Here is a 16435-nt window from a genome sequence, read left to right on the forward strand (position 1 = left end):
GGAGCCTGTGCTCCGCAACGGGAGAGGCCACAACAGTGAGAGGCCCACGTAGCACAAAAAAAAAAAAAAAAAAAGACAAATAGCCCAATTAAAAAACAAGCAAAGGGGACTACCCTGGTGGCGCAGTGATTAAGAATCCGCCTGCCACTGCAGGGGGCACGGGTTTGATCCCTGGTCTGGGAAGATCCCACATGCCATGGAGCAACTAAGCACGAGCACCACAACTACTGAGCCCACGTGCCACAACTACTGAACATTCTGGCAGTTCCTCAAAACTTATACATATAATTACCAAATGACCCAGGAATTCCACTCCGAGGTATACAGTAAAAATAAAAACACATCCACACAAAACACTGCACACGAATGTTCGTAACAGCATTATTTATAAAGGCCAAAGAGTAAAAACAATCAAAATGTTGATCAGTTGATGAAAGAATAAATAAAATATAAAACATGGCTTATTTGTACACTGGAATATTATTTGGCATTAAAAAGGCATGAAGTAAGAGCAGACAACAGCAAGCTGGCAGAACAGAAAGTCCCCACATTATTTACCTCACAGAGATACCAAACTAACAATATATGCATCAAAACACCTTTGTGAGTACTCTAGAAATCAGTTAAGAAGTTACAATACCCCAGGGCAAGTGCAAAGCCAAGAACAATAGCACTGAAATGGATTACAAGAGCCAATTCACTTTATCTGAGATTGCCACTCAGAAGCAAGCACAGCTGAGCTCCCCCTCAAAGCTGGGGAGTGGAAGTGGGGATGTTCAACATTCCAGCTTTTCATAGGGCTGCCCAAGGGGCCGGTTTCTGTCTAACCTGACTAGGAGCACAAACAGAAGCCACACAGTTTGGACTCCTGGGGGCACTGACAACAAATGAAAGAGTGGGCAGCATGTTGTGGAACCAGAGCGCCTGTAGTGACACAGATGGAGGCCAGCAGGGCTTGGTAAGATTGGAAGAAGGCACTCAACTCTTGGCTCTCTCTACAAAGGGAGGGAAAGAAGGGAGCATTTGGAAATCCAGATTTTTAGAAAACTGCCCAAGGGACTAGTATCTGTTTTGCCTGCTTCTGGGAGCTGACAGAGAGCCAACATGCTTCAGATACCTAGGGACCACTGAGAATTAAAGAGAGTGAGAAAGCTTGTTGCAGTAGCAATGGCTAACCTGCAGTACTGCAGAAAAACACTAGAAGAAGCAAGAGATTACAAGCTCCTGAAAAAGAAATGGACAAACCTCTCTAATTAGGAAATTACACACACAAGCCCAGAGAAGCTCATCCTCCAAAAAAGGTTCCAGAGGTCCCCAGAATCCCTAGCCAAGCTGACTGGTGAGTTTTGCCCTGTATGAAGCCAGTGTCAAACACATAAAACTCAGGGGAAGGGGACTTCCCTGGTGGTCCAGTGGCTGAAACTCCGTGCTTCCACTACAGGGGGCACGAGTTCAATACCTGGTTGAACTAAGATTCCTGCATGCTGCACGGCACGGCCAAAAACAAAAACAAACCCCAAAAAACTCAGGGGAAAAAACTCATGAAGTACATGAAGAAACTAGGAAACATGGCCCAAAGGATCAAAATAAATCTCCAGAAACTAACAGAGATCTATGAATTATGGGAAAGAATTCAAAATAATTGTATTAAGGAAGCTCAATGATCTACAAGAAAACACGGATATCTAAAAGAAACCATGAAAACAGTAACATGAACAACTGAGAGTATCAGCAAGACAGAAACTATACAAAGGAACCAAACAGAAATTCTGGAGCTAAAGGACATAATAACTGAATTGAAAAATTCAATAGAGAGATTAAACAACAGACTTAAGCATAGGACAGAATCAGCAAACTCAAACACAAGTCATTTGAAATTAACAAGTCAGAGAAGAAAAAAGAATGAAGCAAACCAATCCACACATTATGAGAGTTCCAAAAAGAGAAGAGAATTTGAATAAATTATGGTCAAAATTTTCCCAAATCTGAAAAAGGAAATGGGGCATCTCATATCAGAAGCTGAAGATCTCCATCCAGAATGAACTCAAAGAGGCTCACAGTGAGACACATTATAATCAAACTATCAAAAGACAAAGACAAAGAGAGAATCTTGAAAGAAGTGAGAAAAGCAACTAGTCAAGGACAAGGGAACTCACATTAGATTATCAGTGGAAACCTTACAGGCCAGAAGAGAGTGGCATGATATATTCAAAGCGCTAAAATTTAAAAACTTCCAACCAAGATTACTATAATCTGGAAAACTGTCCTTCAAAAATGAAGATGAGGGCTTCCCTGGTGGCGCAGTGGTTGAGAGTCCTCCTGCCGATTCAGGGGACACGGGTTCATGCCCCAGTCCGGGAGGATCACACATGCCGCGGAGCGGCTAGGCCCGTGAGCCATAGCCGCTGAGCCTACGCATCCGGAGCCTGTGCTCCGCAATGAGAGAGGCCACAACAGTGAGAGGCCCGTGTACCAAAAAAAAAAAAAAAAAAAAAAAAAAAATGAAGATGAAATGAATTTTCTAAAACAAAATCTGGGACTTCCCTGGTGATCCAGTGGTAAAGAACCACCTTCCAATGCAGGGGACACAGGTTCGATCCCTGGTCAGGGAACTAGGATCCCACATGCTGCAGGGCAACTAAGCCCACGCATCACAACTACTGAGCTCGAGCACCTCAATGAGAGAGCCCGTGTGCTGCAACTACAGAGCCCACACACCACAACTAGAGAGAAGTCCGGTGCCACAACGAAGAGCCTGCGTGCCACAACTAAAGATCTCACACACCTCAACGAAGACCCTGCATGCCACAACTAAGAACTGACGCGAACTTCCCTGGTGGCACAGTGGTTAAGAATCCACCTGCCAATGCAGGGAACACGGGTTCGAGCCCTGGTGCAGGAAGATCCCACATGCCACGGAGCAACTAAGCCCGTGTGCCACAACTACTGAGCCTCCACTCTAGAGCCCGCGAGCCACAACTACTGAGCCCACGTGCCACAACTACCGAGCCCACGTGCCACAACTACTGAAGCCTGAGTACCTACAGCCTGTGCTCTGCAACAAGAGAAGCCACTGCAATAAGTCCGTGCACTGCAACGAAGAGTAGCCCCCGCTCGCCGCAACTAGAGAAAGCCCACACACAGCAACAAAGACCCAGAGCAGCCAAAAAATAAAACAAATTTATTTTTTTTTAAAAATGGACCTGACACAGCCAAAACTATAGATTAAATAAATATTTTTTTAAAATGTAAACCAAAAGCTGAGTTCATAACCACTAGATCTCCTTTACAAAAAAATGCTAAAGGGAGTCCTAAAAGTTGAAACAAAAGGCCATTAGGCAGCAACACCAAGGCATATAAAATAAAAATAGCTGATAAAGGTAAATATATAGACCAATACAATACTGTAATACTATAATGGTGGCATATAAAGCACTTTTAAGTCTGGTATTGAATTTAAAACACAAAAACATAAGAAATAACTATAATTATAAAACTATGCTAATGAATACACGTAATTTGTGACATCAATAACAAAGTGGGAATGGGGAGATGTAAAAGAGTTTTTGTACACAATTGAAGTTACATCGTTACCAGCTCCAAACAGTTTGTTATAACTATAAAATGTTTTATGTGGGCTTCCCTGGTGGCACAGTGGTTGAGAATCTGCCTGCCAATGCAGGGGACACGGGTTTGAGCCCTGGTCTGGGAAGATCCCACATGCCGCGGAACAAATGGGCCCATAAGCCACAATTACTAATAAGCCTGCACGTCTGGAGTCTGTGCTCCGCAACAAGAGAGGCCACGATAGTGAGAGGCCCACGCACCGCGATGAAGAGTGACCACCGCTTGCCACAACTAGAGAAAGCCCTCGCACAGAAACGAAGACCCAACACAGCCATAAATAAATAAATAATTTTTTTAAAAAAATGTTTTATGTAAGCCCCATGGTAACCACAAAGAAAATGCCTACAGAAGATAAAATCAGAAAGAAATCAAAGTATATCAATATAAAAAAATCAAAGAAATACAAAGGAGGGCTGCAAGAGAGATAAGAGGGACAAATTAGCTGCAAGACAGAAAACAATTAAAATGGCAATAAGTCCTTCCCTGTCAATAATTTCTTTGAATGTAAATGGGTTAAACTGCTCAATCAAAAGACATAGCGTGGCTAAATGGACTAAAAAAACAAGATGCAACTATATTCATTCTACAAGATAACATCACCTTAGATGTAAAGACATATGTAGACTGAAACCAAAAGGATGAAAGATATTACATGCAAACGAGAGCAGAGGTAGCCATAACTGGACAAAATAGACTTGAGCCAATACTATCTCTAGAGGCAAATAAGGACATTATATAATGATAAAAGAATCAATTTACCAAGAAAATAAACAATTATAAACATATTTTAAAAGATAACAATCATAAACAATCAAAAATAAATATGTACGTAACATCAGAACACACAAATATATGTGGCAAACACTAACAGAAATGACAGGAGAAACAGACAGTAAAACAATAACAGTAGAGTTTAGGGACTTCTCTGGTGAAACAGTGGCTATGACTCCACGCTCCCAACGCAGGGGGCCCAGGTTCGATCCCTGGTCAGGGAACTAGATCCCATATGCATGCTGCAACTAAGAGTTCCCATGCCACAACTAAGGAGCCCGTGAGCCACAACTAAGACCTGGCGTAACCAAAATAAATAAATAAATATTTTTTAAAAAGAGTTTAATACTCCGCTTTCAATAATGAAGAGAACAACCAGACAGAAGATCAATATGAAAAACAGAGAACTTGAACATCACTGTAGACCAACCTGACCTAACAGAAAAATACAGAACACTCAACCTTATAGCAGCAGAATACACATTCTTCTCAAACACACAGGGAACATTTTCCAGGATAGATCACATAATAGTTCACAACACAAGTCTTAACAAATTTAAAAATAATGAAATCATACCAAGTATCTTTTCCAATCACAATGGAATGAAATTTAAAATGAAGAGCAGTTGGGAAATAAAAAATTCACAAATATGTGGAAATTAACACTCTTGAACAACAAATTGGTCAGAGAAGAAATCTCCTCCCTCAAATTAGAACATACTCTGACACAAATGGAAACAATAACACAATATACTAAAACTTATGGGATGTAGCAAAAAGAAGTACTAAAAGGGAAGTTTACAGCACGAAGTGCACACTTAAAGAAAAAAGAAAGATCTCAAATAAACAACCTAACTTTACATTCAAGGAATAAGAAAAAGAATAAGCACAAAGTTTATTTGCAAATGGAAAGAAGTAATAAATATTAGAGCAGAAATAAACAAAATAGAGAATTTTTTAAAAATATAAACAAAACTAAGAGTTTGTTTTTTAAAGATCAACAAAATTGACAAGGCTTTAGCTAGATGGAGAGAGCGAGGGAGACACAAATAATGAAAACCAGAAATTAGAGAAGACATTTCAATGGAAGCCACAGAAACAGAAGTTTAAGAGACTACTATGAACAATTATATGCTAACAAATTGGATAACCTACAAGATCTGGATAAATTTCTAGAAACATGCAATCCACCCAGACTCAATCATGAAGAAATAGAAAACCTGTAGTAAGGAGTTTAAATCAGTCATCAAAAACTTCCCAAGAAAGAAGAGCCCCAGGATCAGATGCCTCCACTAGAGAATTCTACCAAGCATTTAAATAAGAATTAATCCCGAGCCTTCTCAAACTCTTCCAAAAAATGGAAGAGGGGGGAGCCAAACAAATACACGTTAATTAAAAAAAAAAAAAAAAGACATACCAATATCCCTTATGAACACTTATGTAAAAAATTCTCACCAAATTAGCAAACTGAATTCAACAGCAGCACTTAAAAAGGATTATACACCATGACCAAGTGGGACTCATTCCTGGGATGGAAGGATGGTTCAACATACAAAAATCAATAAATGTAATACAACACATTAAAAGAAGGAAGAAAATCACATGATCATCTCAATTGATGCAGAAAGGCTTGACTACATTCAACACATTTTCCTGATAAAAAAACACTCAACTAGGAACAGAAGGAAATAATCTAAAATAAAGGTCATTTATGAAAATCCCACAGCTAACACGACAGTCCATGGTGAAAGACTGAAAGCTTTTTCTCTAAGATCAGGAAGAGGCCAGAATGCCTATTCTTGACACTTCTATTTAACACAATACTAGAAGTCCAATTAGGCAAGAATTAGAAATAAAAGACACCCAAATTGGAAAGGGAAAAGTAAAATGATCTCTGTTCATAGATGACAGGACCTAAAGTACAGAAAACCCTAAAGATTCCACAAAAAAGCTGTAAGAATAATAAATGAATTCAGTAAAGCTGCAAGATAGAAAAATCAACATTCAAAAATCACTTGTGGGGCTTCCCTGGTGGCGCAGCGGTTGCGCGTCCGCCTGCCGATGCAGGGGAACCAGGTTCGCGCCCCGGTCTGGGAGGATCCCACATGCCACGGAGCGGCTGGGCCCGTGAGCCATGGCCGCTGAGCCTGTGCGTCCGGAGCCTGTGCTCCACAACGGGAGAGGTCACAGCGGAGGAAGACCCACATACCACAAAAAAAAAAAAAAAAAAAAAATCACTTGTGGGACTTCCACAGTGGTTAAAAATCTGCCTGCCAATGCAGGGGACACAGGTTCAAGCCCTGGTCCGGGAAGATTCCACAGGCCACGGAGCAACTAAGCCCGTCCGCGCCAACTACTGAGCGTGTACTCTAGAGCCCACGAGCCACAAGTACTGAGCCCACATGTCACAACTACTGAAGTCCTTGCACCTAGAGCCCATGCTCCTCAACAAGAGAAACCAGTGCAATGAGAAGCTTTGCCCTTTGCTTTGCCACAACTAGAGAAAGCCCTTGCACAGAAACGAAGACCCAACACAGCAAAAATAAATTAATTAATAAACTCCTACCCCCAACATCTAAAAAATAAATAAATAAATAAGAGTGGCCCCTGCTCACTGCAACTAGAGACAGCCCACACACAGCAACGGAGACCCAACGCAGCCATAAATAAATAAATAAATAAATTTATTTTAAAAATCAGTTGTGTTTCTATACACTAATAATGAACAATTCAAAAAGGAAATTAAGAAAACAATCCCACTTATAATAGCATAAAAAAGAATAAAAACACTTAGGAATAAACTTAACCAAGGAAGTGAAAGAGTTGGGCACTTAAACTATAAAACATTGCTGAAAGAAATTAAAAACACAAATAAATGGAAAGACATCCTGTGTTCATGGATTCAAAAGACTTAACATTAACAAAATGTCAATACTACTCAAGCGATCTTCAGATTCACTGCTCTATCAAAATCCCAATGGCATTTTTTGCAGAAATAGAAAAAAGACATCCTAAAATTCACATGAAATCTCAATGGACCCCCCAATAGTCAAAATAATCTTGACAAAGAACAAAGATGGTGGAGGACTCACTCACACACTGTGTTTTCAAAACATGTTACAAAGCTACAGTAATCAAAACAATATGATAGGACTTCCCTGGAGGCACAGTGGTTAAGAATCCACCTGCCAATGCAGGGGACACAGGTTTGAGCCCTGGTCCGGGAAGATCCCACATGCCGCGGAGCAACTAAGCCCATGTGCCACAACTACTGAGCCTGTGCTCTAGAGCCTGCGAGCCACAACTACTGAGCCCACGTGTCACAACTACTGAAGCCTACGCGCCTAGAGCCCGTGCTCTGCAACAAGAGAAGCCACCCAATGAGAAGCCCATGCACCACAACGAAGAGTAGCCCCTGCTCGCCGCAACTAGAGAAAAGCCTGCACGTGGCAACAAAGACCCAACACAGTCAAAAATATTAAATAAATAAATGTAATTAAAAACAAAAAAAAATATGATATTACCATAAAGACAAACATATAGATAATGGAACAAAATAGAGAGCCCAGAAACGAACCCTTACATGTATGGTCAAATTATCTTTGACAAGGGTGCTAAGACTATACAATGCAGAAAAGATAGTCTCTTCAATAAATGGTGTTATACAACAACGTGCATACAGTTAATACTGTAATATACACTTTAAACGTGTTCAGAGGATGAATTCATGTGTTTTTTACCACAATAAAGCGTTGATACACATGCTAAGTAAAAAAAAACAAAGTACCACATATTGTATGATTCCATTTACATGAAATGTACATAACAGGCAAATCTACAGATTGGGGAGAAATGAAGGGAGATTAAAAAAGGGTACAAGGTTTCTTTCTGGGGTGATGCAAATGTTCCAAAATTAATCATGTTTATGGATGCACAAGTCTCTGAGTATACTAAAAAACCACTGAAGTATAAACTTTCAACAGGTGAATTTTATGGTCAGTGAATTATGTTTCAATAAAGCTGTTAGAATCTACTATGGTAAACAACATTGAAAACTCTTATGTTTAAGGAAAGTCAGTTTTATCCTCAATAACAATATTGTATAATATTATATTTTGAAAGACTCCTGCTGTTTTCCTTCTGCTGCTAAGGAAGGATACCCTGGTACTTCAGATTTTTAAAACTTTCTTCTCAAACCTCATTCCAGAAGGGATGCAAGACATCTAAGGCCTTCAAATAAGTACTACAGAACACTTACATTTTTTCAAAAGCACATCTCCTTTGTCTACATAACAGGAGGACTTTCCTTAAGTTGTAGTCCAAGAGAGCCTGACGCTCAATAAAATCTATTTGCTTTCTGTAAACTAACTAGATTTTAGTCTTAGGCTCAGAGCCTCTCAAATACTTACAATACCAAATTGAGTCCCCCAAAGTTCACAGATTTTAAAAGGTAGGAAATGGGGAGCAGGAACAAAATGTTCTTGAGACTTACTAAAAGCAAAAGAAAAAAGAGCTTCTTGGTAAAACAATTTCTGAAAGTATATGTAAACCTGGTCCTCAAAATTCAGACCCTTCTACATAAAGCCCTTTCTTCACTTCAAGTGATAATCCTTCCCTCCCAACTTACACTTAGGCCTTCCATGAAAACAGACCAACTTCAGAAGGGTATCATTATCATCACTTCCTCTAGTCCCTTTCTTTCACAGTCAGGAGTCCTTACCTGGTTCAGGGAGCTCAGGCTGAGGGGTCAAACTGGGAATTCCTGGCTCCTTTTCCACCTCTTCATTGCTGGCACTGGATTTATCACAAACTTTCAACCGTGGCCCAGCTGAATCTAAGCAGTCGGCATGATTTGGATCTGTCAGTGCATCCTCTAGTATGTTCGTCGAAGGAGGAGGTCTCTGTTCTGGGAACTCATCTCCCTTCTTTACAGGGTCAGCAGGAAGCAAGACCCCAAAGGCACCCTCAGAGTTTTCTTTCTCCCTAAATCTGTTAGTGCGCTTACGAGGTTTAGTGCGCCTTTGGTTTAAACGCTGCCACCGCTTTTTAGGCACCACTTGATTTACACTAGTGGGTTCATCATTCTCACTAATCATTTCAGACTCCAGCTCTGTCCCTTTTCTGTTTTCAAAAGAGGGGTCTTTTTCAGGAACTTTATCAGGGTCAGACTGGTTGACTTTATTATCAAAATTAAGACTGGAAAAATGGGTACCATCTTCACTTGTTAAATGGCCCATTAATTGAAGGGGTTCTTCTTTACCAGGGTCTTCTGCCTCACCTCTGGAGGAGCTATTCTCTGAACCCCTACCCTCTCTGTCTCCCTGCAGTGCAGCCTCAAGAGTCACAGCTGGAAGCTGGTTCAGTTTTCTTTTGCGCTCTGTCTTTAAGGCTTTACGGTTCACTGTGTTCTTTCCCATCTGGGTTGAAAAACCATCTCGTAATTTGGATGGCTTTGATCGACCACAGTTGCGCCTAGTAACACAGTTTGAACGATTTTTGCCAGAAGCAGGGAGGTCTCTTTTATCGGACACCAAGCCAGGTAGGGAGGTAGATAGCTCCCCAGACAGTGCAGAGTCACCCCCACTAGGGCTAGGACGGACTGGATCCTGAGTGCCGTCTCCATTTTTTTCTGAACTGTGAGTGGAGCCTCCTGAAACCAAGACCTTAGAAGCCCCCACAGGACTACTGGTAGAACAGTCCCCAAGACCAGGACTCCGATAAGAGACCAAGTTCTGAGCAGTCATTAACCGTTGCTCCTTGGTCTTACTATCATGCATATCTTTCAACATCATTAGTAATGTACTGAATTTGTAGTCTGGTTCAATAGGTATATGATTCTGACCAGAGGCAGAAGAAAAAAGTAATGGTTTTGATGGCTTTGACATTCCGGAGTCACTGACATCTTCACTTAAGGATCTATAAGATAGTTCTTTCAACTCTGACAGAACGTGTTTCACCACTGCTGTTTCTATGTCACTCGAATCCCTGGTTTTCTCATGCATGTTGCTCAGTAGTTTTAGCCCATCCACTTTCCCACTTTTGGAAATGCTGGCCAAAGGAGAGCCTTTGGTATCAGAAGAGCAGCATTTCAAACTGCAGTCCTCATCTGCAACAGGCGGTTCTACTACAACTGGGTTTTCTTTATGTTTGCACTTGATACTTCGGATCTTGGGCTGTTTGCTTTTCGAATGTAACAGAGCTTGATTTGTAGCCCCACCTTTTATTATTGAGTTCTCACTGGAAATGCTCGATGGTGTGTTAAATTTTGGAGAAAGACCATCATTTCTAAAATCTGACTGGGGTTTTCGGACAAGAGTTGACACTTTAAGATCAGAGAGATTAACCTGAGACGTCTCAGTTCCAGGCTCTACTGTCTTGGTACAATCCATCAAGTGGTCTGTGTGTGAATTAGTAATGAGGGTCTTCTGCTTTGCTTTTACCTTAGTGTTTGTGGCAGGATACCTAGAATACTTTACCTTTTCATTTTTCTGCACAGGTAACATGTTCTCTGTTCTATCGAAAGCATCTGCAATTTCAAGGACACTGTTATCAGACTCTGAACTATGATCTATGGGATCCAGATCACTGCTTCCATCATCATCAGAAGTGGTACAGATACTAATGGAATCACTTCGCTTTTCTTCATCACCTGCTCCAATATAGCAGAGCTGCACTTTTGAACTACACACCAGACCTCGCTGGAGTTTCTTCTTCTCCCCAGAACGTTTGGAGAGCAAGGCACCCTCAGACAAGCCCAGTAAAGAGTCACAATTTGAAGTCTCAAATTCTTTCTTTGCAGTGTTTTTTGCACAAGAAGAAAATAGGAAACTTCCTGGGGCAGAGCTGGGCCCTGTGAGGCTGTTTGCTATCCGGGAAAGTTCATTAGAGGCCTGCTTATCAGATACATCCCCAGAAATAAAGTTCAGGCCAAGGTTCTCTGGAATCTTTCCCCTCCGTTCTTCCTTATGTGCTTCAAATTGCATGTGGCCCTTTTTCACACTAGTCCTTTTTGGATTATCAGAGCTCTTTCTGGCTAGAGACTTAGCACAAGGTTTTTCCTTCTCATCTGCAGAATGTTCAGAGTCAAAAGCCAGAGATTTCAAGCAGCCATTAAGCAACAGGTCATGTTCTGATTCAGGGTCATTTGTACAGTCCTCAAACGGCATATCCTCCTCACTGTCCAACTTGAGTGAACTGGTGACACATTTTCGGTTCTTCGACCCTTTGGGAACATCATACTGCTCAGCAAGACCAACACTGGCTTCCCATTTACTCAAAATTTTCTGAGGAACCTTAAATTTAAAGAGAAAAAGATTATCACTAGTCTAAGAAATAGAAGGGGAAACAGGGAGATGATCAGTGAACACCTCTCAAATCCGAAGCTTTTCCAAGCCTTGTTGTGCTTCTTCAAGGCTCTTTTATGGGACTGCCAGGTGGTTAACACCCACAGTTCACCCAGAACTTAGCTAATCGGGATTCCTCAACACTACTTCCACCACTAAGATCTATCACTGGAGAAAGACTGATCCCATAAACCCTCCACTCCCCTTACCATTAAAAGCACAAAAGAGTGGACCATAAATTAGACTACAACATTACATTACTAATCAACATCATATTACTAAATCAAGGAATAACCAGACCATTCCTACTCACCCCTCCAACCTTAGAATAAAGATTTCCTTCCTGACTTATGAAGGCCAAGCACATGGCTCAGTTACATAAAAGAGAAAGCAAAAGGTTAAAGAAAGGAGATGCATGTGGAAAAACTAGGACTGGAGAAATGAGTAAGTCAGACCTGCCCTAGAAGAAATGAAATTTGGAACTCTGGTTATCACCAGGCCCTTGGCTAATCAAATTCTTCTACACATGTTACATACAATCTGGATTATAGGGACTTCCCTGGTGGTGCAGTGGTTAAGAATCCTCCTGCCAATGCAGGGAACAGGAGTTCGATCCCTTGTCCTGGAAGATCCCCCATGCCATGGAGCAACTAAGCCCATGCGCCACAACTACTAAGCCCTCATGCCACAACTACTGAAACCCGTGGACCTAGAGTCTGTGCTCTGCCACAAAAGAAGCCAGCACAATGAGAAGCCCGCACACCGCAACAAAGAGTAGCCCCCGCTCGCCGCAGCTAGAGAAAGTCCACGCACAGCAACAAAGACCCAACGGAGCAAAAAGGAAAAATTAATTCATTCATTCATTTTCTTTTAAATCTGGATTATAACCAAGCAGTGTCCTGGGCTTAACCATGTAGTCCAGAGACAAAAATACACCCTGGATATATAACAAGTTACATATGCTCTTTTCTTGATTCCTCACAGCATAAGGACATTGAGGCTCTGTGAAATATACCTAATTTTCAAGACTCTTATTTCCCTCCCTGGCTTCATACAATAAATGTCAATCAAGGTTCTATCAGTTAGTGTTCACAAACACTTTAATACTTGTGAAAGGTCATGTTCTGCTGACCATGTAAAAATTAAGGCCACCATGTATAGTGTACAGGAAGCCTCCTCTTATAAAGCAATAAACTGATCATCTGGTTTACTTTACACACAAACACACACCCATTGACTTTCTAACTATGACCATAGTAAATCAATTTTCCAGAACCTGAAAGCCCTAGAGAACTCCTCTGAAAAGGGGGTTGGTTAATCTACATAGTTAAAGGCTTGACACAAAAACTCTGACACCTCCCCACCACCAACCACCCAAAGTATTAGAAAGGATGAAGTTATCCTCTTCTATTCTATCCTAACAATAACACACACTAGTTGTTTCAGAGCATCAGACGTATGACATATAAAATATTTATTTCTAATCCTCACAACAATTTGACAAGGTACATATTATTACATTAGTTTTAGAGAGGAAGGAACTCCAGTTGGAAACAGCAGGGACTGCATACTGACTAAAAATTATCCTAACTGTGATTCTTATAAAATAGCCTATAAGTCTGAAACACAAATCTAAGAGGAACTATTTCCCCTTCTAGAATAGACTATAAAGGAGTATCAAAAGAAACAGCCAAAACTTTAACACATCAAGCAAATGAAACAAAAACATCACGTTCTTTATTAAAACATAACCAGGTTTGAAACTGCTTAAGCCTTAACAACCACACACAAAAACCAAAACAAGAAACAAAACAAAAATGTTTAAAGTCTTATCTTTCTCATTTTTAAGAGAAATAATTAATCCAGAGAGTGAGAAGTAGAATATTTTATTTTGATTATCATTTTCTTCTTACATCAGATATAACCAAAGATGACTGGTCATGCCTTTTTGTACTATCACATCTAAGTGACATGGCAGAAGTTAACTGAAATCATTTCTCAAAAAATTGAGTATAAATATTTGGAAGGCTAGCCCCATCTCATCCCTGCAAAAACACTTGCTTTCTGCCAATTTTCTCACCAACATCCTACTACCAAAGGAAATAACTTATATTCCAAAAATATAATACTTCTTCCTTTGATTGATCCTGTAACCCCTCCCTAACTACCCCCAAGAAGATAATTTGAGAGGCTTTTTTTAAATACCTTATGCCTATATCCTTTTTCTTTCTGCTTCCCTCTTCTCCTAAGGACAGGGAGCTCTTCAAATTGATGTCTGCCTTCAAACATGACGATTGCTTTTCCAGCCACCCAGGCTCTCTCAGAAGGATCTCCAAAAGCCTCCACGTAGTACTGTCGATAGGGCCTCCGGTTAGAAACTAGATAAAAATAAAAAACACAGTGTCATTGCTTTAAAAAATTGATATTCATCATCAAGAGAACAGCCACATAACAGTGGCCAAAGAAGCCTCTTTTCACTTAAAACTAAAATAAAATAAAAACTCAACAAGCTAAAAAACCTACAGAACAAGAAACTGTGAAGTAGGTCAGACAGAAGGTAAATTTTCAATTTTCAATTTATGTGACAAGAAAATGGTTAAGAGTGTAATGAAAGAATTTAATGGTTTGGTCTGATGATATGCTATATATTCCAAACCAGTTGGAGGTTGATTAGCTAGCTAATCATATAACAAATTAATATAACAACTAAGTTTTTTCTACCATCAATCTATAAAATTTTATAACCTCATTACCAGAAATCACAAAAGGCATATGATAAGCCACAGCATCGCAAATATAATAATCAACAAGAACTAACCACCAAAAAACTCTTAAAACGTTATGCTAAAATATAAGGAAGAAGAAATGTTTCAACACCATGCCACATATGATGTGCTAACATTTATGGCACAGCTACTCTGGGCAAGGTACTACACTAGGTGCTTTGCATGTATTCTTCACAAAAATGAACTCTAAAAAATAAGTATACTCTCCATTTTTTTAACATCTTTATTGGAGTATAATTGCTTTACAATGGTGTGTTAGTTTCTGCTTTATAACAGTGTATCAGTTATACATATACACATGTTCCCATATCTCTTCCCTCTTGCGTATCCCTCCCTCCCACCCCTCTAGGTGGTCACAAAGCACCCAGCTGATCTCCCTGTGCTATGCGGCTGCTTCCCACTAGCTATCCTCCCTACATTTGGTAGTGTATATATGTCCATGCCACTCTCTCACTTTGTCACAGCCTACCTTTCCCCCTCCCCACATCCTCAAGTCCATGCTCTAGTAGGTCTGCGTCTCCATTCCCGTCTTACCCCTAGGTTCATCATGACCTTTTTTTCTTCTTAGATTCCATATATATGTGTTAGCATACAGTATTTGTTTTTCTCTTTCTGACTTACTTCACTCTGTATGACAGACTCTAGGTCCATCCACCTCACGACAAATAACTCAATTTCGTTTCTTTTTATGGCTGAGTAATATTCCATTGTATATATGTGCCACATCTTCTTTATCCATTCATCTGTTGATGGACACTTAGGTTGCTTCCATGTCCTGGCTATAGTAAATAGAACTGCAGTGAACATTTTGGTACATGACTTTTTTTTTTTTTTTTTTTTAATAAATTTATCTATTTATTTTTGGCTGTGTTGGGTCTTCGTTTCTGTGCGAGGACTTTCTCCAGTTGCGGTGAGCAGGGGCCACTCTTCATCGCGCTGTGCAGGCCTTTCACTGTCGCGGCCTCTCCCGTTGCAGAGCACAGGCTCCAGACGCACAGGCTCAGTAGCTGTGGCTCGCGGGCTTAGTTGCTCCGCGGCATGTGGGACTTCCCAGACCAGGGCTCGAACCCATGTCCCCTGCATTGGCAGGCAGATTCCCAACCACTGCGCCACCAGGGAAGCCCGACTCTGTCATTTGCTTCATTTGCAACTATTTTCTCCCATTCTGAGGGTTGTCTTTTGGTCTTGTTTATGGTATCCTTTGCTGTGCAAAAGCTTTTAAGTTTCATTAGGTCCCATTTGTTTATTTTTGTTTTTATTTCCATTTCTCTAGGAGGTGGGTCAAAAAGGATCTTGCTGTGATTTATGTCATAGAGTGTTCTGCCTATGTTTTCCTCTAAGAGTTTGATAGTTTCTGGCCTTACATTTAGGTCTTTAATCCATTTTGAACTTATTTTTGTATATTGTGTTAGGGAGTGTTCTAATCTCATACTTTTACATGTACCTGTCCAGTTTTCCCAGCACCACTTACTGAAGAGCCTGTCTTTTCTCCACTGTATATTCTTGCCTCCTTTATCAAAGATAAGGTGACAATATGTGCATGGATTTATCTCTGGGCTTTCTATCCTGTTCCACTGATCTATATTTCTGTTCTTGTGCCAGTACCATACTGTCTTGATTACTGTAGTTTTGTAGCATAGTCTGAATTCAGGAAGCCTGATTCCTCCAGCTCCATTTTTCGTTCTCAATATTGCTTTGGCTATTTTGGAGTCTTTTGTGTTTCCATACAAATTGTGAAATTTTTTGTTCTAGTTCTGTGAAAAATGCCAGTGGTAGTTTGATGGGGATTGCATTGAATCTGTAGATTGCTTTGGGTAGTAGAGTCATTTTCACAATGTTGATTCTTCCAATCCAAGAACATGGTATATCTCTCCATCTATCTGTATCATCTTTAATTTCTTTAATCAG

At 40.4% G+C, this 16435-nt stretch overlaps 1 protein-coding gene across 9 annotated transcripts in view; it reads right to left on the reverse strand.

The window, feature by feature from the left end:
• NSD1 (nuclear receptor binding SET domain protein 1) overlaps nt 1-16435 on the reverse strand; it is a 121395-nt gene that overhangs the window by 43604 nt on the left and 61356 nt on the right. For all 9 annotated transcript variants that reach the window (XM_028497864.2, XM_028497862.2, XM_028497869.2 and 6 more), the window contains 2 exons: nt 13947-14119; nt 9119-11690 (listed from right to left, as the gene is read on the reverse strand). In XM_028497864.2, coding sequence (XP_028353665.1) covers nt 9119-11690; nt 13947-14119 — 2745 coding nt within the window. The remainder of the gene's footprint in view (nt 1-9118; nt 11691-13946; nt 14120-16435) is intronic.

Source organism: Physeter macrocephalus, chromosome 2 (genome assembly GCF_002837175.3).
Source record: "Physeter macrocephalus isolate SW-GA chromosome 2, ASM283717v5, whole genome shotgun sequence".
NCBI lineage: Eukaryota > Metazoa > Chordata > Mammalia > Artiodactyla > Physeteridae > Physeter > Physeter macrocephalus.